At 41.0% G+C, this 21,655-nt stretch overlaps 2 protein-coding genes across 4 annotated transcripts; both read left to right on the forward strand.

Moving 5' to 3' along the window:
- The first annotated feature begins 1,538 nt into the window (after positions 1 to 1,538).
- On the forward strand, positions 1,539 to 12,855 carry ccdc92ba (coiled-coil domain containing 92Ba). 2 transcript variants are annotated; one of them, XM_029517873.1, is made up of 4 exons: positions 1,539 to 2,115; positions 2,463 to 2,603; positions 7,323 to 7,370; positions 9,077 to 12,855. In XM_029517873.1, the coding sequence occupies exons 2-4, from the start codon at positions 2,471 to 2,473 to the stop codon at positions 9,793 to 9,795; spliced, it is 900 nt and encodes a 299-aa protein (XP_029373733.1). In that variant the 5' UTR covers positions 1,539 to 2,115; positions 2,463 to 2,470; the 3' UTR covers positions 9,796 to 12,855. The 2 variants fall into 2 exon arrangements, with proteins under 2 accessions (XP_029373733.1, XP_029373734.1); XM_029517874.1 differs by lacking the exon at positions 1,539 to 2,115 and having other exon boundaries at positions 2,430 to 2,603.
- A 2,056-nt stretch (positions 12,856 to 14,911) lies between these two features.
- slc33a1 (solute carrier family 33 member 1) lies at positions 14,912 to 21,584 on the forward strand. 2 transcript variants are annotated; one of them, XM_029516966.1, is made up of 9 exons: positions 14,912 to 14,953; positions 15,884 to 16,335; positions 16,457 to 16,610; positions 17,327 to 17,522; positions 17,646 to 17,845; positions 17,980 to 18,164; positions 18,252 to 18,369; positions 18,931 to 19,146; positions 19,244 to 21,584. In XM_029516966.1, exons 2-9 carry the CDS (start codon positions 15,926 to 15,928, stop codon positions 19,409 to 19,411), a joined length of 1,647 nt encoding a protein of 548 aa, XP_029372826.1. In that variant the 5' UTR covers positions 14,912 to 14,953; positions 15,884 to 15,925; the 3' UTR covers positions 19,412 to 21,584. The 2 variants fall into 2 exon arrangements, with proteins under 2 accessions (XP_029372826.1, XP_029372827.1); XM_029516967.1 differs by lacking the exon at positions 14,912 to 14,953 and adding an exon at positions 15,113 to 15,146.
- The last annotated feature ends 71 nt before the right edge of the window (positions 21,585 to 21,655 follow it).

A 21,655-nucleotide genomic window follows, 5' to 3' on the forward strand; every position in this document is an offset into this window, starting at 1 on the left:
GAACCCCTGTCACTGCACAGTCAGATATTAATCATACGCAGTTAATATGGTGGTGGGCAGCAAAACTCTTCATCACCTTTTAGTAGCTTGACTAACAGAAACAAGAAAATCAGCATTGCGTTGTTTATTGCAACAAACTCCCAAGATCTGTTTTATTTCCCTGTTTGTTCATGTGAAGACCTCTCATTGTGTAGTAATAGGTGAAATATTGAGCATTTTTAATAGTTAAAATTAAATTAATAATGCTCGATACTCTGCTGCTTGTCAAAGACTGATAAGCCTTCTTTAAGGGGAAAAACCTGGAATGATTTAGCATCCAAGACAAACTGAGGTTCTGAAAATAAACTCATCTGCTGTCTCTGAGAATCCAACTCTTTTTTTCAAAGGACTGTCTTAAAGTGTAAATATAACAATTTTATATTTCCATGTGCTGTTTTGTAATTAAAATGATCATTTGTATGTTTATATAATAACAAAGTTGTTTAACATGAAAATAAAGATCATTGAAACTGGTGTTGTTTCTACTTTTACTGACCATCACGACCCGGCTCCAAGGCCAGGATGAAAAGAGTGAAATGTACACTGGACTTGAAAAAACAACCAGGAAGTGAATGCATTAGTAAAATGTATGAAAACACACTCTGTGGATAAGTGATGTTAGTGAGTGGATGAGAGAAAGGGAAGTGTGTGATGCAACAAAGAGAATTACAGCTAAACCAAACAAAAGACACCATGTGGTGCAACAGGGAGACACAATGTGTGACAGCCGCTGATCGTGATCTTTGTCTGTCAGGTTTAGTGATTGTGATGATTTACAAATGCTGCAATATTTTTTTATTGTTCTTCAGCACAGTATTTTAAACGCACTTTGTCTTTTCTGCCATGAGTTGAAGATGTTTTAGGTTTGTTTTGTTTTTTGTTTTTGTTTTTTTCATAGAAAAACAACCCAGTGTAACTTACATTTGTATCACCTACATCAGTAGCCTACATCACATTATTGAAAGCAAAATTCAGAATTCATTTCAACTATAGCATTTATTGTCATCTTTGATTAATCTCTCAAAACATCTTTTTTTTTATTGCTATCAAAAACATGTTGATAAAACGGGTCAAAATATTTATGGTCGTCGTTGATGCAGTTGTTTGATGGCTTTTTGCCATCATGTTTTTCAGTCTGGTCTAACTCTTATGTGTGTTCCTAAGCAGTTTTCTGTGAGCCGTGTGTGTGGGACCTGAACCTTCAGCCTTTTTTAGGTCTGCTTCATATTTCTCCCCAGCAGCTTCCCCCTTTTTTTTTTTTTTTGAATAAAACGCTGGCAGGACTTCGAACCGGCCCACACCAGGTCCGCGGTCCGCAGGGTGAGAACCACTGCAGCAGCCCGGGCCTGCCTCTGTCCGTGGTGCTGAACGCAGACCTGCCAAATCCCAGGAAACAATAAAACATCTGCACTACATCTGCAGAAAGCTCAAACACTGATCCATGTACAAACTTCCATCCTTTTTTTTTTTTTCTCCATGCCAACGCTCAGAGTGTGATGCTTCCCTTTGTGCTCCCACCAGCTCGGTATCGATCCTCGGTGCTGCTCCCTCCAATCAGCTCTCGTGCTGACTCCGTCCGTACGATCTTCTCGCGTGTTTTCTCATCACGATGGTTTGTTTCTCAGCCTCTTCCAGCTCGGCCGTCCACAGCGGCGGCTCGGTGTCTCAGCCGGTGTTGGAAATGAAGTGCGCACTTTCGGTCTCCACCGCCGTGAAAGCCCCCTCCACCTCCTCCACCTCCACCTCCTCCTCCTCCTCCTCCTCCTCCTGAGGATGCCCGACGCGGATGCTGCGGCAGTCCGGAGCGGTTCGGCCGGGGGACGGCGGTGCCAGGCGTCCTGGTGGTTTTGCATTAGCACGCAGCCGTCCAGCCTCCTCCTCTTCCTCCTCTAATCAAACGGCGTCACATGCAGCCGAGACGCACTTTAACGCCTCAGAAAAGATGTCTGTGGGTGAATGCCGCAGCCGACAGCATTTGGAGCAGCGCTGGAGACCAACATGCCCGGATCAGAGGACGATTTTATAACGCTTGCAAACCGTATTTCTTAAATTTTGTGACTTAACATCGATCTAAAGGTAAGCCCAGACACTTGCATGTGTTATTGTTATTAATATTATTATAAGCAGGTTTAGTTATGGATTTCTTTCCAGAACTTGTATGGTTTCTACCATTTTTGTTGATTTCTCCGATCATCAATGCCTTATTTATAGCTCCCACATGACCTCAATATTTAACTTGCACTCCCCTCTCCCTGTAGCCGACATCAGCAGTGTTAACAACGGGAGAAAGTGTCATTAAGCAGCTGGAGTCCAAGCTTTATGGTGTCACATGAAGTTGAAACCATTTAGTTTCTTAAGAAAGAGACAGGATTGAATACTGGTGGAGTGAACAAAACCCATTGTGCCCGTTTCTGTGTCTCCAGCCTCGGCCATGGGGGATGAGAGCAGCCTGTCTCGGCAGATAGAGAGCGTGGAGAGGAGCATGGTGTTCCTCCGGCAGGAGCACCTCACTCTACTCCATGGGCTCCACCTGGAGATCCTCTCCCTGCAGAAACGATGCTCAGGTGAAAGAGACACACTGCTGCTATTGTTACCTTCTGTGTGTGTGTGTTAGAGAGAGAGAGAGGCAGTTCGAGGAACTTTCATTTGACTAATTGCAAATATAATATTAGCACTTAAATATTTTATCAATGCTTTCAAGCATAAGAGAACCAGGAGAATGGATTTTTGAAGAAGTGGTTAATCGATTATTAGTTTAATATATGTTAAAAAAAAAAAAAGTTATATGTCTCCGATCACATGTTCAAAATTACATCTCAAAAGCAGACTTATTGAATTTTCTATCATACTTAAGGGAACGCAGCAAATCCCTTTGTGGATGATCATGTTTGGGATTTGTTCCTGAAAAAATGAATGCACCGGCCAGAAAAATGAGCAATTGTTCCAGCTCTAATGAGTTCACATTTAAGTGACGACTTCGGTTGATCCTCTTCGAGTGTTTATTCTTTTTAGCTTCATAAGTCCCTCATTAATCGACATCAGACCATTTTACTGATCCCACTGCCCTCAGAGAGGAGATTTATTAACGTTTTTAATTACAGGCTCGATGAATTATTGCAAAGAAGACAGTTCATGACCTTTTCTACTGAGGGCTTTATACTCTAATGTTATCCATTTAGCCTCCATGGATATTTTCTCTTTAAAGTGCTTTTATTATGCTTCCTCGACTGCATGACCAATATTTACATTTTTATGGTGGGTGGGGAACAAGCTCCTCTTATGACTTTGTGTTTGGTTATAATCTGCAGTTGTCAATTTATATTTGAAATAGATCCCATGTGCGTTCCTCATTGTTCACTCATGTGTGTCAGCTCCATCAGTCAATGCCAGACAGCGACCACATGGTGATGTCATACTACAGTTCCTGTAGATTGCATCATTTCCTGTTAGGGGCCTAATGGATATGTCATCCATATAATCAAGCAAGCAAGTGCGATGACCACACACATACAACTATCACCGTTTGTGTGAGGATCTACAGTTTAATTCTCTGGAGGCTTTTCTACGCTACAACACAATGCTGCATTCACAATAATGAAGAATGGAGAAAACAGCCGTTATTCTGTCATGGGGGGTGTTCATGCGTTACTCCAGCGTATTTACCCGCACCGCCAACAGATAAACAGCTGAATAGTTTGGTTTTATTGTTAAGTGTGTCAGTTTGTCTTAAGTGGAGCCAAAGACAAATAGTGTGTATCTTACATAAGGAGCATTTTCAGCTCGTCTGTCTTCAGTTTGTTGACATGTCTGTAATTCTATTCAGGAAGATGCCTTCCAAATCTGCAAGTTTGAGGCCGCCAGTTTTTCTGAGTGAAATGACAGTTTAGTGAATCAAAGTTACATGAGCATGATGTTAAGGTGCTAATGAGGCTACCCTTAAACCAAGTCGATCACAATAAAATAAAATCACAATAAACACATTAGTTTTAAATGGGACGGAGTTCCCTCATGTGCCAGGGTAACCAGATTTTTATATCCACGGTGAATACATTGACACGCACAGACACACACACACACACACACCAAATCCATTTAAACATGTCTATAATGCTATGGTTAATCCAGAGATCCCATAGCCATAGTAATCCATATGAGGGGGATTGTGGTTAAACACACAGAGAGGGGAGGAGCAAGGGGGAGGGGTTGTGTGAGTTAGTGTGCGTGAGCAAGACAGAGAAAGATGGCGCAGAGCCAATGTGACCATTTCTGTTAAAAACGACCCCCTCCCACCCATCACTTCGTAGATCTGCAGCACAGTCACATCTGGTGAGCAAAGCTGTGTGTGTGTGTGTGTGTGTGTGTGTGTGTTTCTGTGGGTGGGTGGGTGTGATTTTGATAGGAAACAAAGATGAGACTGTAACAGGGAGAAGAGAGCATATTTCTGTTTGCTCCACCTTCTCCCACTGTGATTGGTGTTTTTGGCTGTTTGTTTATAGTTTTTTTTTTTGTTTTGTTTTGTTTTGTTTTTTTGTTTTTTTTTTTGTCAGGAGTCCAGGAAAACAAAGAAATGTGTGGCTAAACCTTGAGAAAGTGTGTGGTTTCCATGAAGAAAATGGTTCCAGCAATAACGATGTCTCCAGTGAGAGTCTCCACATTTCCTTCGAGGCAAAAAGAAATGTTCCTTCCTCGAAGCTTATTAACACAAACACATCTTCGTCCTGCAGTAGCTGGAGGGATTCATCTGCTCAGTAGTTTTTATGTGCCATCACACAGCCTTTCAGAGTTTTCTGTGGGGTTTTATAAGCAGGGACATTAATCGGCCACATTCACACAAAAAATAAATAAATAAAAATAACTCAACACCATTTATTCTTTCTGCTTTAAAGCTCCTTATGCTTTCGTGCCAAGGAGAAAGCCATTTCTTTTAAGGCAAAGTAACATCAAAGAGCGATTACACTCAGAGTTCAGTAGGTTAAGGGCTAGACTTGAAAATGCAAAGAAAAAAATTACGAGCTCTTAGAAAATGTAATAAGGATCCTAATAGTAAGTATAACTGTCAGTGTTTGTCTATAAATAGCCTGTATTTTGTTGATGTGGAAGACATTGAAGGTTGAATCAGACATTTCCGCTTTCGGTTTTTAAAACGTACTCACTGGAACAGCTACAACAGAAATACATTTACTAATAGACGTACAAGCTTTTATACATTTTCTTCCCACAAATAAGTGTCTACAAAACACTGCCAGTTAAAAACCCAGTAAAAGTTTGGCATCCGATGATTTGACAGGAGGTATAATATGTATAACTTCAGTTTTTGGATCGTTCCTTGCTGGAGGAAGATCCAGCAGTGAAGTAGATGCTTATAGGGCCGTGCAGTCTGCAGGTGTTATATGTGTTTGCTGCCTGCTGGCTGATGTGTAGAGTGTGAGGATACCGCAAGGTTGAGCTGACTGTGGTGCTTTTTGCATTAGCTCTGCTCTTTGAATCGTGTTTTTCTTTGTTGTTCTGAACTCTAATCAGCATAAGGGCGCTTAACCTTCTGTCCCCTTGAACAAGCTAAATCTACTTTTTTTCCCCTCAGATATAATTTGTTTATTGTGAGTAAGAAATCAATTATCTGTGCATGTATGTGTGTGTGTGTGTGTGTGTGTGTGTGTGTGTGTCCCTGTGTATGTTTGCCCTTCAAGATCATTCAAGGTTGAGTTGTGAAACATAAACCTTGAATGTTCAGAAACGCTGTTGGAAATAAGTCTGACCACGCGCTGCGTGTTCAAATGTGCTGACTGCCTCATTGTCATTTTTTGAGTGTTTCCTCGAGAAATATCTCTTTCCGGCGGCTCCCTGCTGTTAAATGAACTACATAAACGCTTCTGGCAGTTGTGAATGAGAATAATAACTCGAAAATTAAAGCCTCGCACATTTGGCCGTCACAGTTCAATACTTCACAAACAATCAAGCAGTCTTTCTTTCTGAAGCTGCTCGTCTTTATTGCCCCTTCCTTCCTTTCTGCCTCTCTTCCCTGTTATCTTTCTTCCTCCCCCCTCATCACGCCCTCTTTCTCTCTCTCGTCTTCCCAGCTACATGGGTGGGCACGTTGTGGTGACTGCAGAGAGGAAAAGAAAGGGTGTGACAGGCAGCAAGAAAAGGAGAAAAGCTACAGATAACCTACATGTGCTCTTCTCAATCAATTTGTAGGAGCACACGTTTGTCTTTTTTTTAAGGGTTTTGTCATAAAATTCAAATATATTCTTAATGAGAGTAGACAATTCCAATGATATTAAAATATCTGCAGTTTAAAACCAAAAATCTTTACTTAGCTGAGAAACTTAAATTTTGATTGAAGCAAACACCAGTGAATCCAGAAAGGACTTTGGCACTAATAACTGAGTGACATAGACTCTTCTGATACATTATCTTCCCCAAAACGCACGCTATTAGCTGCTGCTTTGCCAGAACATTAGACATAATCCACCCAGGACCTTAAAATGCCTGTGCACTAGATATCAGGTCACGTAATGTTTGGATAATCTGAATCATGTTGGAGGGGTGTCTCACAGTAACACCATTTAAAAGCTGTCACCGTTTCCCACACCGCTGAGAAAACATGCCTTTGATTGAACAACAGAAAAGCTGCTGAGGGTCCATTGCCTGCTCTGTTGGTTGTATGAATGCTGAACCCACCCAGTAACGCAAGACATAAGATCCATCTAAGCCATGAAACACAACACAGCAAAACGCACAAAAGAATAATCTAGAGAACAAAAATCCGATATCATTCACAAATGACCTTTATAATTCCTCAGTGAGCGGAAAGTCGCAGTGTCAAACTGAAGCTTTGTGTTTAAATGACTGTCAAATGTTGTGTAAGGGTTTTAGGTTTGCTGCTGGTGTGCGCTGCCCTTCGAAACAAATTGCAAACCCAGTAGTTTTTATTTAAGTGACTATTGATTTCAACGAGGACTGCTAATAAAGCGTATATGTCTTAATGAAGTTACAGTAAAGACAGTTTTTCTCCCGACTGTGATGTGTACTGTAACAGGACATCTCTGGTGCGCATGCTTTCTTCTAAAGTTTCAGATTTAGCTTCATAAATTATGTATGGACTCAGTGAAAGCCTGCTGCAAACAGCATCAAGCATCTGCTATGTTAACCAGCACCGGCAAACAAAAAGGGCCAAAATGTGACTTTTAATCGGACATTTCTGTGTTCATGTGCTATCTGTATGACTTCATGTTGTGTGCGTACACCTGTCTGACTCTTTGTTGTATTTTTTGTTTTTTCAGAATTGACGACGGATCTGAAGGTACAGCCTCCAGGCAGGAGCCAAATAGGTATCTTTGGAAAAACAAAACAAACAAACATAACAGCTCATAATGAATTCTAATGATTTAATTCTTTTGGACCTCTAATCACAAAGCCAGACACACATCTACATCTCTCAGAGCTAGTTTGGCTTTGCCGCAGCCAACATCAACCCCCAAGTAGACCATCTGTACCCATCCGCATCTGCCCCCCCCCGCCCTAACCCAACCTGAAGGAAGCTCTGGTGAGCAAAGCTCATGTGTGTTATCAGTTCTTTTCACAAATTGGTGTAACGTTTCCTGTTTGAAAAGAATTGGTCACGGCTTTATGGGGGCAACAGATTCGCCGTGAAGAAGTAAACCCAGCTGCAAAGGCAACGTGTCTTGACATATTTGGCTCACAGCTGACGTCTGCAGGACCACTGGTGGTGTCTGGATGCAGGGATAGGCACCATTTTGTCACAGCGAATTAGAGACAGTCCACAGATTCGGGAGTCAAAAGGCTGTTTGTCTGCGTGTGCTTGTACAGTGTGACGGGGGGGCTGTTCGGCTCCACTACTCAACCATTATACCCCATCTCCTTTTGTTGGACAGGTTATCCCCCAATCCATCAATACAGACAAGCCCTTTGTTCTTATCCCACCCCCACAAATTGATTCATCTTCTTTTCCCCTTCCAGCTCTCATTTTTCCTTGAGGTCCCCACGGGGGTGTCCACTTTCTGCTGTTGCTGAGATGGAAAGAGAGACCCTGAGTCAGGACAAGAGAGAGGAAGGGGTTGCAGGAGTGAACCGCTGAGAGGTAGAGAGGAGAGCGATTAAAGGAAAAGATAAGGCGGCGCTATGCAGCCAGCTGCACAGACAGAGGAAGGCAGGGGATACTGAAGGAAATGAAAATCACATTAGGCCGTCTATAGTTAGCATATGAGCTCAACCTGGGCGTGGTGATGGAAGACATACAATCTGAAACCGATCACTTCTCAGAGGATCAGTGCATTGGAGACAGCAAAGAAATATAGAGACAGATGAAAGTTGTGCAGTGGATGACATTATATGAGAAGTACTGAAGACTATTACTTAGAAGGCTGTGAATCAAGTAACCCAGTAAAACCTAATGTGGATTTCACTTTTAGGACTTGCTTGAGACAGACGGCCTGTTTCTCCGGCATTATGGCCTCTGTGGATACAATCTGCCTCCAGGTCCAGCTCAGTCAGCCCTGAGGTAGCTGCACTGACTCAGGGCTTCTCATCCGTCCCTCCCTCTCCTCTGGGGACTCTAGATGAGAACTGGCTGATGATACGATAAAACTTGATTTAACATTGTTTCTCTATAGTGTAAAAAAAACTGTAGTAGATTGTGATTTGTAAATTAAATGTTTATTAATGATATGAACATCAAGTCACCGGAAGACTGAATTAATAAAATATCAGATAGCACAACTCAATGCTACAGAATAACATCTGGAAGGTATCTAATAATCCTCATTTAGTCCTGTTTGTCATTTTCATATTTTTTAGAGATAACACAAAGGCCACACTCAGATGAGCATATAAATGCAAAGTGCATACAGTGTCTCTGTTAATGCACACATATTTATTCAACTCTGTATTTGCTGTTTATGGTTTTTATGTCTTTGTCCTTGTTTCCTGTTTGGGTGCACTGCGGAAACAGCTAACAGATACGAGTAACTTATTTTGTGGATTGTTGGGTTAAACTTTTACATTTCCTCTCTGATAGAGTTACAAGAGGAGGAGGAGCTCCTGCAGGCCCGCTGTCTGGACATGGAGAACCGCCTGGCGGAGCAGGATTGCACCTTAGGAGAGCTTCGTAAGGAGCTTAGTCACAAAGGGGCTTTGGTGGGGGCCCTCAGGGCCAATCTAAAAGAAAAGGAGCGCCATTTCCTGGAGGAGCTCAAGCGGCGAAGCCACTGTTCGACCATCCTCAACACCGAACTGCAGAAACAAACAGAAGCAGCAGCATACCTCTCCTTCCAGCTGCACGCAGCCAGGCAGAAACTGCACCATCAGCGGATGCAGCAGAGGCAGGGACTCCTCGCCAGAGCCAACAATCAGGGGCCACATTACGGCGCTGAGCTGAACTCAGTTCCTCCACAGATGTCATCAGGAGCCTGCCCTTCCTCTCCTGTGGTGAAACCCAAGCGTAAGAGCACCGGGGCATCTTTGAGAGTGGAGCGTGCCCGGGAGTGTGTGCCCGTAGAGAGAGTGATGGGCCCGGCAGAGCCCACGGCCATGCCAGACCCTGCGCTTTTCCTCCATCCTCGAAGGCACAGAGCTCGCTCTAGGCACACTGTGGCAGATCGACAGGCTCCACTGGGCATGGAGAAGGAGGCTAAGGAGGAAGGAGGCGGGGAGGGGCCGGTAGAGCCTCAGGATGAAGCAGCCAGACTGGTGTCTTCGGCCACGATGCCCCCTGCTGCTGAGACGAAGGCAGATTAGCGACCTGTGTGTTTGCTGTATGATGATCTTCTGTCAGACTGTTAATACTCTTAACTATTGTTCTGCACCTTGAGTGACTTGGTACTCAGACTGGGTTTAGCTATTTAATTAGATTACACCTACCATAGAAACTTTTTTTAAATGGACTTTGATATAACCATAAACCTACAAAGCATAATTCAGTGTCACTTTAAGTCAGTCTTAAATCAAATTATAATGTGTTTACACAGGTTTCATGTTCTCTATTTGCTGTGGGGCCTTATTTCAAAGCAACCCCTTTTAGATTTATGGTGAGGGTGAGTTTAACTGCAGGAGCAGCGATTTCAGGTCGGCTAGTACAAAACAAAGATGTTCGAGGCCAACCTTAAATCTGCCCGAGTGGCCAAGTTTTTTTGCAGCCTATTGAAACTATCTGTGTGGCGGGCACGTCTCCTACGAGTCTTCCCTGTAAAATGTGATTGCTCGAAGGAGATATGTGATTCAGTGATTCTATTATTTTTCTATTTTTTGACCACAAAACATCACTTTTAAGGTCACACACAACATGGTTTGACCCAAAGAATTATTGAAGATAATGCTATGGGAAATAATGTCCATGCTGGTCAACAGCTGAGACAGAGTTTTAAATCACTGGGGAAATGATTATCAACAGTAGACCCGCTGCATAGGAGAAATTTGGAAGCATGCAGTTGTTCATCGTGACAGAAACGATGGCCTCTTTCCCTTTAACTCTCAGTTATACTCAACTTTTTGAGTCGGGCCAAAATGTCTGATGTGCAAAATGTATTGAAGAAAATTTTAGTTTCAGTTGAGAAGAAATATTAAAAGTGGATCATTATTTGAGGGTTAGGTGTTAGCCGACCTCCATATTTCCGTAAGCGGCCATGATATAATCCAATATCAATATAATGTCTCTGCTCCTCATTGATTCAGTCAAGCTTTTTTAAACTTAATTCTTCTCTTTATTCTTCTCATGATTATTATTACTATTTATTATCATTATTTTTATTTGTTTTGGATCCTAGGTACATTATAATGTAAAAAAAAATAAAATAAAATAAAAAACAATAAATTCACAACGTCATACATATCACAGAGAATACACACACACACAGTCTCTTTCTCACTTTCACAAGTAATTTTTTAATTATTATTTTTCATTAATTATTCTGCAATGACGCTGCACCTATTAAGTAACAATTATATCCGTCCGGAAACATGCAAACATTACTTCCTGGGCTAAAAAGCCCAAGTGTGCAGCTATTCCTCTGTAGTGGCTTCTTGGTATGAACAGACCACATTCAGGTGATAGTCAGTTCAGGCTCATTGGACCATGTGCTTTACTCATGTGGCGTTCGTGTACCTGAACGATGAAATGACACCTTCAATGGCTTTATGTTCATGTAGCTCGGACTTTTTCCTCGAACTGCTCACATGTATCACAGCAGATTATGTTTGATCAACCCCTTTGTAATTGCTGCCTTTTAATGGGGGAGTAAGGAGCTTGCAGAACTTAAGACATTTCTTTGCTTTCTTTTGTCCTTTTATTTCAAGAACACACTCATGAGATACTTGACGTTTGCGTATATGGGTTTATTGTATGTAATGGTGCACATCAGTTATATTTGATTTAAAGATATTTTGTCGGAGTTGATAAACACTTGAGCCAAGACTTAACTGATCATCAGTAACCGCAGTCAGCATCTTTGACACGAGCCTTCCTGTGTGACTGAATTGAATTGTGATTAGTTACTGCAAGGCTTTTTTTCACCTTGTACAGCTACTGGGTAAAAGTTTGAAACCATGTTTTAGTAGTAAATGTTAAAGCAATATATCGCTATATTTATATATTATTAGTAGGTCGTGTCAACTTTAAGTACAATGGAGGTGTTAAAATAGATTCTATGATTGTTTAACTTTGTAATTTGTAATTGTTGAGTTCAGTATATTTTGCTTAATATTTTTCTGAAATGTCTTAACAGATTTGAATTTGAAAAGTTTCGTTGATTGTCACTGAATCTTTATATGATTAATTATGTCACAGTTTATAGGAGGTGTGCTCAAGTCTAGGTGAATCAAAGATATGCTTTATGTGCAGCAGCATAAAGTAAATTGGCATATCATCATGTGGCATGGGGTTGTGTGGATGAGGAAGTTGTCTTCTCTTTAGCAAAAATGCAATTGTGACAAGGGTTTTTAGTCACAGCTCAGCTGGGAAGCCATCAGCATAACTGTATGCACTACTCTGCTACTCTTCCTCAAATTTTGTGAGACAGCAGGGGACAGTACGAAGTCTTATTTATGTATTTATTTATTTATTTCACAGTTTTTTGTTTTTTCAAAACTTAGACTGTTAGACTGTGCGACTTCACCACTCCACTTGTCGCACAAATAAAACAGTAGGTAGGGTAAACTCTATACACCTTCTTTTCATTTAACATTTTAGATGATTTATTCTCATTTATTCTCTCTATTATGTAAACTCTTGGAAAAATCATCTAAATACTGGCTGCTGTATGCAATCTTTGCCGCAGCTTGTAATCTCAAAGTCTGATGACTTGTTTATCTGCTTTGATGAAAAACTGCTAATGAGGCAGAGAGGCCCGCCACAAGAATTAGCATGAGGATGAATGGTGCGATGCCTTAATGAAGATGCCTTTTCATAAATATTTCAGCTAAAGGGAATAAATCCTCGCTGCCTGATTTGGTTTTTCTACTTTTCAAAGCACATCAAACATCAGTCTAACATAGCAGGAAATCTGATCATTTACTGACACCCACAGAGAATGTCTTCCGTTTGCTGTAATAAATATATCCTCATAATATAATGCTCACAAATTTCAGAAGCAGCATCATCTGCCATTAGTTTGTCGTCCTTGTTAAGGTCGAATCAATTTATTTAGCATCTTACAGACACATTTAAGTGGACAGTGTGAGGCACCATAAAGCATCTTGTTTGACATGTGGGCTCTAGCAATAATGCTGCGTGGTGACAAACATGAAAAGCAGAGAGGTGTTGCTCTGGGGTTTTGTATGGTTTTAGTCCTCCGGCAAACATGAGCTATGGACTTATTACCGCTTATACTGTGTTTGCTTACTTTAGTGATCTACTATACACATACCCGTAATAAAATGAAGGATTATCTAGTTTGCTGTCTGCTTGTTATTTAAATAGAGAATAGGTTTAGCTGATTTCTGCTCCTTTGGATCAGTTATCTTGGTGAGGCCACACTTGACTTTGATACATGATGAATTTGAAGTCTGTGTGATTGTCACTTTGCTAATACACAAGACCAATAGATATGGATATTATAAAAAATGTAATGGCATTTGAGACTAAGACATAGCATTCATTGTGAAAATATGGTGCTCACTGAGATCTTTCCTTTTCTATATTACATTTCAACTGAAAATTGGTATCAATGTGACTAATCCAATATTATTCAGGCCAGTTAAATGTGTACAATGTACCGCTGGACCCAACAGTCTAGCTGTCAGGTGGTTTTGTTGCCTTCATCTCTGCAGCAGATCATGAAAGGTGTGTAGAGCTTTATAGGTTTATAGATGGTGAAAGGTTGTATATCTACTACATTTTTCAGAATCTGCTTCAGGGATAAAGGCACCAGAACCGCCTTACCTTTGCCTCAGATCTGGGATTAGTCAGTCTTCTTGTTTCAAGCCTTCTCCAATACAACACCATGTTTAATTGTTTATTGTTATTATTATTATTATTATTATCTTAGAGGAAAGTAGACCCAAAGCAGGATGTGTATTACGGTGTGGCTACTTTTTATTGCCAGACTGTACCTCACAGTTAGGATGGAGAGCAAATGTTAAGCATCTAGAAGGAGTTATGATTGAAGGAACAGTGGAATTAAGAATATTTGAACCAGAGAATAACATATGTAGTGGGAGTAATTCTGCAGATATTCAACCTAATTCTAATTAGCAATAATTAGGGAGGACACTGTTTCCTTGCATATTTTAGTCATTGAACATGTACAAATTAAAATTTTTTGTGGAAGGAATTAAAAATCACATTTTACATTTGAAAACCTGTTCTTCAAAGGCACCAACATTCATTAATTCATTCTTTTTCCACCATTCAAGATCGCAGGCAGCACCAACATTTAGTAACATAATAAAGACCCCTTTTACCACAAGGTATTTTTCCAGGTGTTTCAAGGATGGCTCTCTTCCTCAATTTTCACTTTGGATGGGTTAGTGGTAAATGTGGTCAAAGAAGTCCCCATGTGGGTGGAGGCAGCAGGTGCAGCACCAGCAGCAGCATGAAGATAACGCAGATTCCCCTCATGATGTAGGCCTTGGTCATGAGAGAGGACTTCTCCATCTGGGGGAACATTTTAGCTGCAGTCTTCCAAATCAACCATGGAGCTGGGCCTCCAGAGCTTTGAAGAAATCATGCTCTAGAAAGGGGGCAAAAGGATTGTTGCTATTTAAATAAAGGTGAAAACTTTCTGGCAGTGAGAGCATGTTCAACAAACACTTCCCAGACCAGTTGAACAGCTTCTCTCCACCAGAGATGGTATTTCCTGAAGCTGTGACCAGTGTCACATACACACAGGTCAAAAAAAAAAAAAAAAAATCAAGGGAAATTTTCAGGTAACTTGAGCTGTAAAACCGAGTTTCAGTTCAACGCTGAAAACAGCCAAACATGAAGGAAAGTTTCTGAACATGTTGACTTTGAGCGGAGTTCTGAGCTGAAAGTGTGAATGAGTGGAAGTAAACATATAAAGCTGTGTGAATGTAAAGCACACTGTGGTTTATTTGTGTTTTGCCTGTTGCACAACCAACTGCACAAATAAAGTTGAAGTCGAAGAAACTTTTTGGAGCTTATAGTATATATATATATATATATATATATTTGAAAACAATTCATAGCAGTTTCTGTATTAAAGCGTCTAGAGGAAAATAATAAATATAATATAATATAACAATATAACGTTTTATTTTTCCTGATAAACATGAAAATAGGTAATAATTGCATTATTCAACAGCACCATTAGAAGCGGAAAGGGGACGCCGTTCAGTCCGAGTTTGACACGTCAGCTGTGTCTGCCGGACACATTTGGCCGCTGCACAGGCTGCACTTCCTGTCTGCCCGGTGTCGATGTCCGCCGATGTGACTGCTCGACAGGTACAACCTCTCCGTCGTTTGGGGTTTTTCCTCAAGCTGTCGCCTCTTAAATCAACGTAGAATGAGTCGCCTTTATTTGTTGCTGTCTCTGTGATCCTTTTTGTGTTTTTATTTTGTGTGTGTGTGTGTGTGTGTGTGGGTGTGTTCGCGTTGTGTTTTGTTTATTTTTTTCTCATATTGTCGTCCTCATCAGGTACGCATGAGTTCATCCGCTTCCCTGTCTGTCTCATCCAACTTCTCTTCTCCTACGTGTCCTAATGTGATTTTTACTTCGACGGGAACTGAAACGTGTGTGCTGTCCTTTTTTTATTCATGGGTGTATACTTAAAATCACAAAAACATAAACGCAACCAAACAAAACGTTGAAGGCGGCAGCTGTTAACCAAAGTTGCCCTTCATTAGATTATCTGCTCCATCGTTAGTTTCAGCTTCTTTTCTGTCAGGGACTGATGGAGCCTGTCGGTCTGGACGGTTTGTATTTATTTACGTGGACTGTGAAAGCACATTTTCAGTTCAACACGGTCCTGTGGCTCTCCTTCCACCCCATTAATGTTTTTCATTCATTTACTTCTTTACTTCAACGTTTTCATACGTGTCTATGCAGCAAAAACATCAACAACACACTGGCATGAGTGGAATTTACATTTACTGATGAACCCTTTTCTTCTGCATGCGCCTCATAAATAAACCCACATCTCCTGCATTGTTCTGCAATTTACATCATTTCTTTGTTTTTGCTATGAGAGACAAACTTGCAGATATGTGTTTAATCTGTTGTTTCTTTTATGGGCCTGCTTAAAAAAAAAACCCCAAACATTTTTAATCTCAGTGGGATTCCGGTGATTAAAAAATATTCAGTGGTTTCGGAGGCTCATAATTAATCAGCTGTCTTTTTAGTTGCTTCATCAGGTGTGTTGTCTTTTTCTCCAGGTTTGCTGAGGGCAGAGCAGGTTTGATGCCCACTGCTCTAACATGGAGCCCTCAGATGTGGTCTCACACACGAACCGGCGGCAGAGGAAGCTGGTGGGTGTCTCCCTCCCGAATGAGAGCATGCATTACTTGGATAACGGAGAGATGAGTGGCAGTGAGGTGGAGGAGGACGAAGCGGGGGTGCTCATCAGAAGGTCGGATTCAGAGCACGGGAGGAACAGAGTCCAGCCTGGGATCCGAGGAGAGTTGGGCAACGTGTCGCTTCTCTTATTTCTCTATGTGCTGCAAGGGATTCCTCTCGGACTGGCTGGCAGCATCCCTCTGATCTTGCAGAGCAAGAACGTCAGCTACAAAGAACAAGCCTTCTTCAGCTTTGTCTTCTGGCCCTTTAGCCTCAAGCTTCTGTGGGCACCGCTGGTGGATGCTCTTTATTTCAGCAGGTTTGGCAGACGGTAAGAAAGACACGTACGTTGTCTGGGTTCATGTTTTGGTCTAATGTGGATGCTTTTCCCTGCCCTCCTTTTTTTGGCGCAGTTTTGCTGATAATCTCCCCCCTTCCCTCCCTTTCTGTAGAAAGTCATGGTTGGTGCCCACACAGTACCTGCTGGGCCTCTTCATGCTCTACCTTTCCTTAACAGTCAATTCATTACTACAGAGCGAGGGAAGCCCAAAAGTTGTGACACTTACCGCCGTCTTCTTCATGCTTGCCTTCCTGGCAGCCACACAGGTAGGCAATCATTCAGATTTTTACTGTCCCACGAGGGGAAATTCAGCTGCAGTAGAGGACAAGACATATATACAACACAACATGCGAAAGGACATTCACAATAATAAAACAGTAAAGAAAAAACAGTGAGTACAAATTCAACAAACGAATGAATAAAATGCATCTGTTTGGTAGTTAAATAAAATTTCCCTAGTTAATCAAAAAAGTCAGAGCCCTAATAGAATGCTAGTGCAGTCAAGTCAGTAAAGTGCTGCAATAAAGTGCTACTGTGCTAGTTACTGATGCAAGTTAAGCACATTTCTTGCACTAGGAACAAAGGAAAATTTAAATCTATTGCTTTTAACCCTGGGGGACCTGTATCTCTGCCCAGAAGGAAGAAGAACAAAGTCTTCCAAGAGAGGGTGGTCAAGACTGTGTAAGAAGGACTGTGCCTTCCGCAGAACTTGTCTGTCAGAGATAGCTGACAGAGAAGGCTGCTGATCGCCGATAATCTTACTGGCTACCTTAACAATATGTAACATATGATTTTTGTTCTGCACGTACCAGGAAATGATGCAGAAAGTTAAAATGGACTCAGTAAAAGATTTATAGAATAAAGCCATCAGTCTTGTCTTGTCCACGTTAGAATTATCTTTGATATATAAAGAAAAATAAAGACGTTTTAGGAGATACTTTATTTCCCCATATTAACTTGCGTTTTCTTTCGTGTTTCTAAGGATATAGCTGTGGATGGCTGGGCCCTGACCATGTTGTCCAGAGAAAATGTGGGTTATGCATCTACATGCAACTCCGTAGGCCAGACAGCTGGGTACTTCCTGGGAAATGTGCTCTTCCTGGCACTGGAGTCTGCTGATTTCTGCAACAAATACCTCAGAGTAGAGCCCAAGGACACAGGCATCGTTACCTTGTCAGGTATTTTCTGTTCCTGACCCGTTGGTTTAAAAAGACAAATAATAACTTATGTGATAGGGTCCAAGGTAAATCTGCCTGTGAGGCGGAATAAAGTCTATTTAACTCTCTGTTGCCCTGTTGCAGACTTCCTGTTTTTTTGGGGGATGGTGTTCATGGTTTCAACAACACTGGTAGCCATTTTTAAAAGGGAAAATGAGCATGGCAAAGGAAGGAGCAAAGTCCAGGAGGAGACGCATTGTGTTGTGGAAACCTACAAGTTGCTGTTTTCGATCATCAAAATGCCCACAGTCTTCACCTTTTGTCTCCTGCTCCTCACTGCTAAAGTATGTGAGCATAGCTTGAGAAATATAATGCTTTACATATTGCCCTTCTATGTTTGCTGCCTGACACTTAGAGGTCCTGTGTGAATTAAACATTTCTGCTGTGTCGCCGCTGTGTGTGTGTGTGTGTGTTTCAGATTGGTTTCTCTGCAGCAGATGCAGTGACAGGTCTGAAGCTGGTCGAGGCAGGAGTTCCCAAAGCACAGCTGGCATTGTTGGCTGTGCCCATGGTGCCTCTGCAGATTCTTCTGCCCGTAGTTATCAGTAAATACACAGCAGGGCCACGACCTCTGGATGTCTTCTACAAGGCCTTTCCTTTTAGGTTGTAACACCTAAAAAAACGAAAGCCAGATACATATTCTCATGTGGTCTATAGATTCAGTAAACTAAAACTTTCCTGTGTTTTCAGGTTGCTTATAGGCCTGGAATATGCTCTGGTGGTGTGGTGGACCCCCAGTGTAAAACAAGAAGGCGGCTTCCCTGTTTACTACTACACTGTAGTGCTGCTAAGCTACGCAGCGCATCAGGTTTGGCATTTCTGTATTATTTAGTATTGTTTCATCCTGTTTTATTATTTCCTTCATATAATCTAGTCCCTGATATAGTGACACGTGGCACCAAACTGTTGCTGCACGAAGTCAGCTGAGTATTGAGTGCCATTTCACATTAAGAGAAAGACAAATGCAAATAATAAATGTATGATGGTTGAATTTACCTGCTACTGTCTCAGGGTCCTGGATGCTTGCTCACTTAGTGGAAGTCTTTAATAAAACAGAGCATCATTAATATTACTGCATTTCCTTCTATTCTGTAAAATACCAGGTAGGTTAACTAAAATAAAAGCAGCAGTGGATTTTTGGTCTTTAGGTGATATAACTTACAACCCAGTTTTAAGCAGGTCATAGTCATAGCTGTCACTGAGCAGCAGAGGAATACATGAAATATCAGGGACATAAATGAATGCTAAATGAAATTTGAATATCCAAATAATAGCATTGATATTAAACGTGAAGCAGTTTTCAATTTTTGCCATGAAGTCATGAGGAGAAATATAAAAAGTGGTACCTGTTTCTTTTTTTTAACCCCAGGTGGCGCTGTACAGTATGTATGTGGCCTGCATGGCCTTTCATGCCAAAGTGAGTGACCCAGTGATTGGAGGGACCTACATGACCCTGCTGAACACAGTCACTAATCTGGGAGGGAACTGGCCGTCTACGGTGGCTCTGTGGATGGTTGACCCACTGACCTTTAAGGAATGCCAGGGGGCTGTTGGACAGAGCTGCGACTCTCCGGCAGAGGCAGGGGTAAGTGAGCAGGGGTGGGGCGAACCAAGACTTGTCCGTAAGCTCTCATCTAGAAAGTTTAACCGTGTTCGTCGTTCTTTCCGCCTCTCCTTTCCAGCTGTGTGTTAGAGAAGGTGGAGCTTGCGTCACGACGCTGGATGGCTACTACGTGGAGTCCGTGGTGTGTGTTGTGATTGGTTTGGCCTGGTGGGTTTGGTTAGGAAAGAAAATGAGGCGACTGCAGCAAGAGAGTCCGGCTGCGTGGAGGTGCAGCATAAACAAGTGACAGCAGTCCTTCATCAGCACCACAGACTTCTTGTACTGTACCTTTACATATCAACCTCCACACAAAAGAACCGAAAGCTAGATGCTGGTCATATTGTAATTCCATTCTCGTCCATCCGGTTTAGATCAACTGGCTGTAGCTGCTCCGTTTAGAAAAACACCTGCTGTCATGCTTTCTCACCTCTCTCATATGGACATATAAATCTGAAGAAATGTTGTTGTAACACGTCTCCCTGAAAACTGAAGCAGCCACTCAGACTGACTTCGTCCCTGCTGCTTAAAGTGGCTTCGCTGAACCAGCAAATACCTAGTTTTGTGCTGATCACCTGATGGTTGAGTTTGCTACTTTTAGTCATCCAAAGAAAAACAGCAGAAAAAATATTTTTAGAAAACCATGTAAAACAGTTTTAGGAACATCAACACTGCAGCGTCATGTTTGTCTCCTTGGCCTCTAGATGTTTGTTCTGTACTAAAGCACACTAAAGTGAGCAGAAAGGTGAAAGCGATATACTCATCTGTTCGAGCTGTGCTGGAATGTCGCCACAAAGTGAGGCAGTAGAGTCTTAACTCCGCTTCCTCACTTTGGAATTTAGGCCAAAGAGAAGCATTTGCATATAAAATAGATTTTTTGTTGGGCCATGTTTGTCAATCTTTCTGGTGAAACTCAACCCATCAAATAACGGAACCATCTTAGTTTTTTTTTTAATTATTGTTTTAATTTAATTAATTTTTTTTTTTTTTTTGTCCTATAAGGTTCTTTGTGCCTTCTTTAGCTTGCCGAAGTCATTTGGCTCTGAAGACATCCAGAAACAACAAGTCAAAGCCAGTAGATGTAACAGCCAATGCAGGAATATGATAGTGAATATACACTTGTGGGAATATGCAGCAATTTAATGGAGCCAAGAAGTTAAAAACATGACTGATTTTACTATATTTTTTTCATTACTTCAGATATTTGATAGATGTTTTTTTTTTTTATTCACATCATAGGTTTGGAAGTACATTCCTTATGAAGAATTTACTTTGCACAGCGATTTATAGATATTCCATAACCTTTATCACCGAAGAACTGAGATAGTTGTTTGTTTATTTTTTCCTAAGGCCTGATCAGCTTTACCCATGTCACCAAAGTCAGACCTTTTACGGTAATATTTGACAGTGCAGCATTGTAGTGTTTGCTTCTTGGTTATCAAGGCAGGGTTTGTAACAATTTTTGCAAAGTTGTATCTTCTAATTTGATTTTACATGCAAATGGTGTTGCATATTCTATTTATGCATATTTATATTTTCTACTCTGAGTCCCAGTAGGTCAGGCAGCCTCTTCCAATAGTTCAGATGCATTTATTGTTGTGATACACTGTATGTCAAAGGCCAGTGTCATGTATACTGATTATGAATGCAACAATTTGCTACAGAGATGATGATATACATATTTTAATTCTGCAAAGATCTCTGGTGTGACTTTCCCACCAGCTATTATTACAGTTAATCTGCTTGGTAGTTATGAAGCTCCACAGAGAAGCCTTGAAGAAATTACATGAGATTTCTTGCACAAAAATTAAATCAGATCCTAGAAAAGCAGGCAGGGGATAAACTGGCTCTGCTTAGATTTGGAAATTTGTACATAGAACTGAACATTAGAGTATTTTCTTGATAACCAGCATTTAAAATTCAAAACCTCGATCATTTATCTGAGTTCCTTTTTCATTTAATTCTCCTAATTTTTTTGTTTTCTGCTGCTGTTATGTTTATTTGGTCTTTCGTGTTCATCTGTGACATTCGTCACTGTAATTGGACAATGTTTCATGAGGGTGTCTTTACCAGTAATATGTTGTAGTTTGTGGGTTTTTTTGGAAAATGTTAGTATATAGATTGATCAGATGCACTGGTATGTTATCATTCCTTGAGTTTGATTTCATATTTGTCCACTAAATTGGGTTTCAGGTGGTAGTGAACTGTTCTTTTAGCTACTGAAAATTTTAGGGTTATAATTTATCACACGTTACCGCATAAAGGTTTAATTGAACTTGAATTTTGCACAATTTCTGAATCCTAATCCTCACCATGAGAAGGAAATGAACAAAATGCTGACTGTATTGAGAGGAACTTAAATGCACTTGCAGCACATGATGAACTTTGACATTCATAGGATGCAACATCCAAATTTGAAACAAATCTTGTATGTAATAAAAAAAAAAAAAGCATTTGTGATTTCTGTGGGATTTTTTTTTTCTAAGTCTTAAAA

This window comes from Echeneis naucrates, chromosome 13, assembly GCF_900963305.1.
Source record: "Echeneis naucrates chromosome 13, fEcheNa1.1, whole genome shotgun sequence".
NCBI lineage: Eukaryota > Metazoa > Chordata > Actinopteri > Carangiformes > Echeneidae > Echeneis > Echeneis naucrates.

Coding starts and splice junctions, on each gene's coding strand:
- ccdc92ba (XM_029517873.1), top strand. CDS start 2,471: ATGGGGGATGAGAGCAGCCTGTCTCGGCAGATAGAGAGCGTGGAGAGG. Junction 2,604..7,322: donor CCTGCAGAAACGATGCTCAG/GTGAAAGAGACA, acceptor TTGTTTTTTCAG/AATTGACGACGGATCTGAAG. Junction 7,371..9,076: donor TCCAGGCAGGAGCCAAATAG/GTATCTTTGGAA, acceptor CCTCTCTGATAG/AGTTACAAGAGGAGGAGGAG.
- slc33a1 (XM_029516966.1), top strand. CDS start 15,926: ATGGAGCCCTCAGATGTGGTCTCACACACGAACCGGCGGCAGAGGAAG. Junction 16,611..17,326: donor CCTTCCTGGCAGCCACACAG/GTAGGCAATCAT, acceptor CGTGTTTCTAAG/GATATAGCTGTGGATGGCTG. Junction 18,165..18,251: donor TACAAGGCCTTTCCTTTTAG/GTTGTAACACCT, acceptor CTGTGTTTTCAG/GTTGCTTATAGGCCTGGAAT.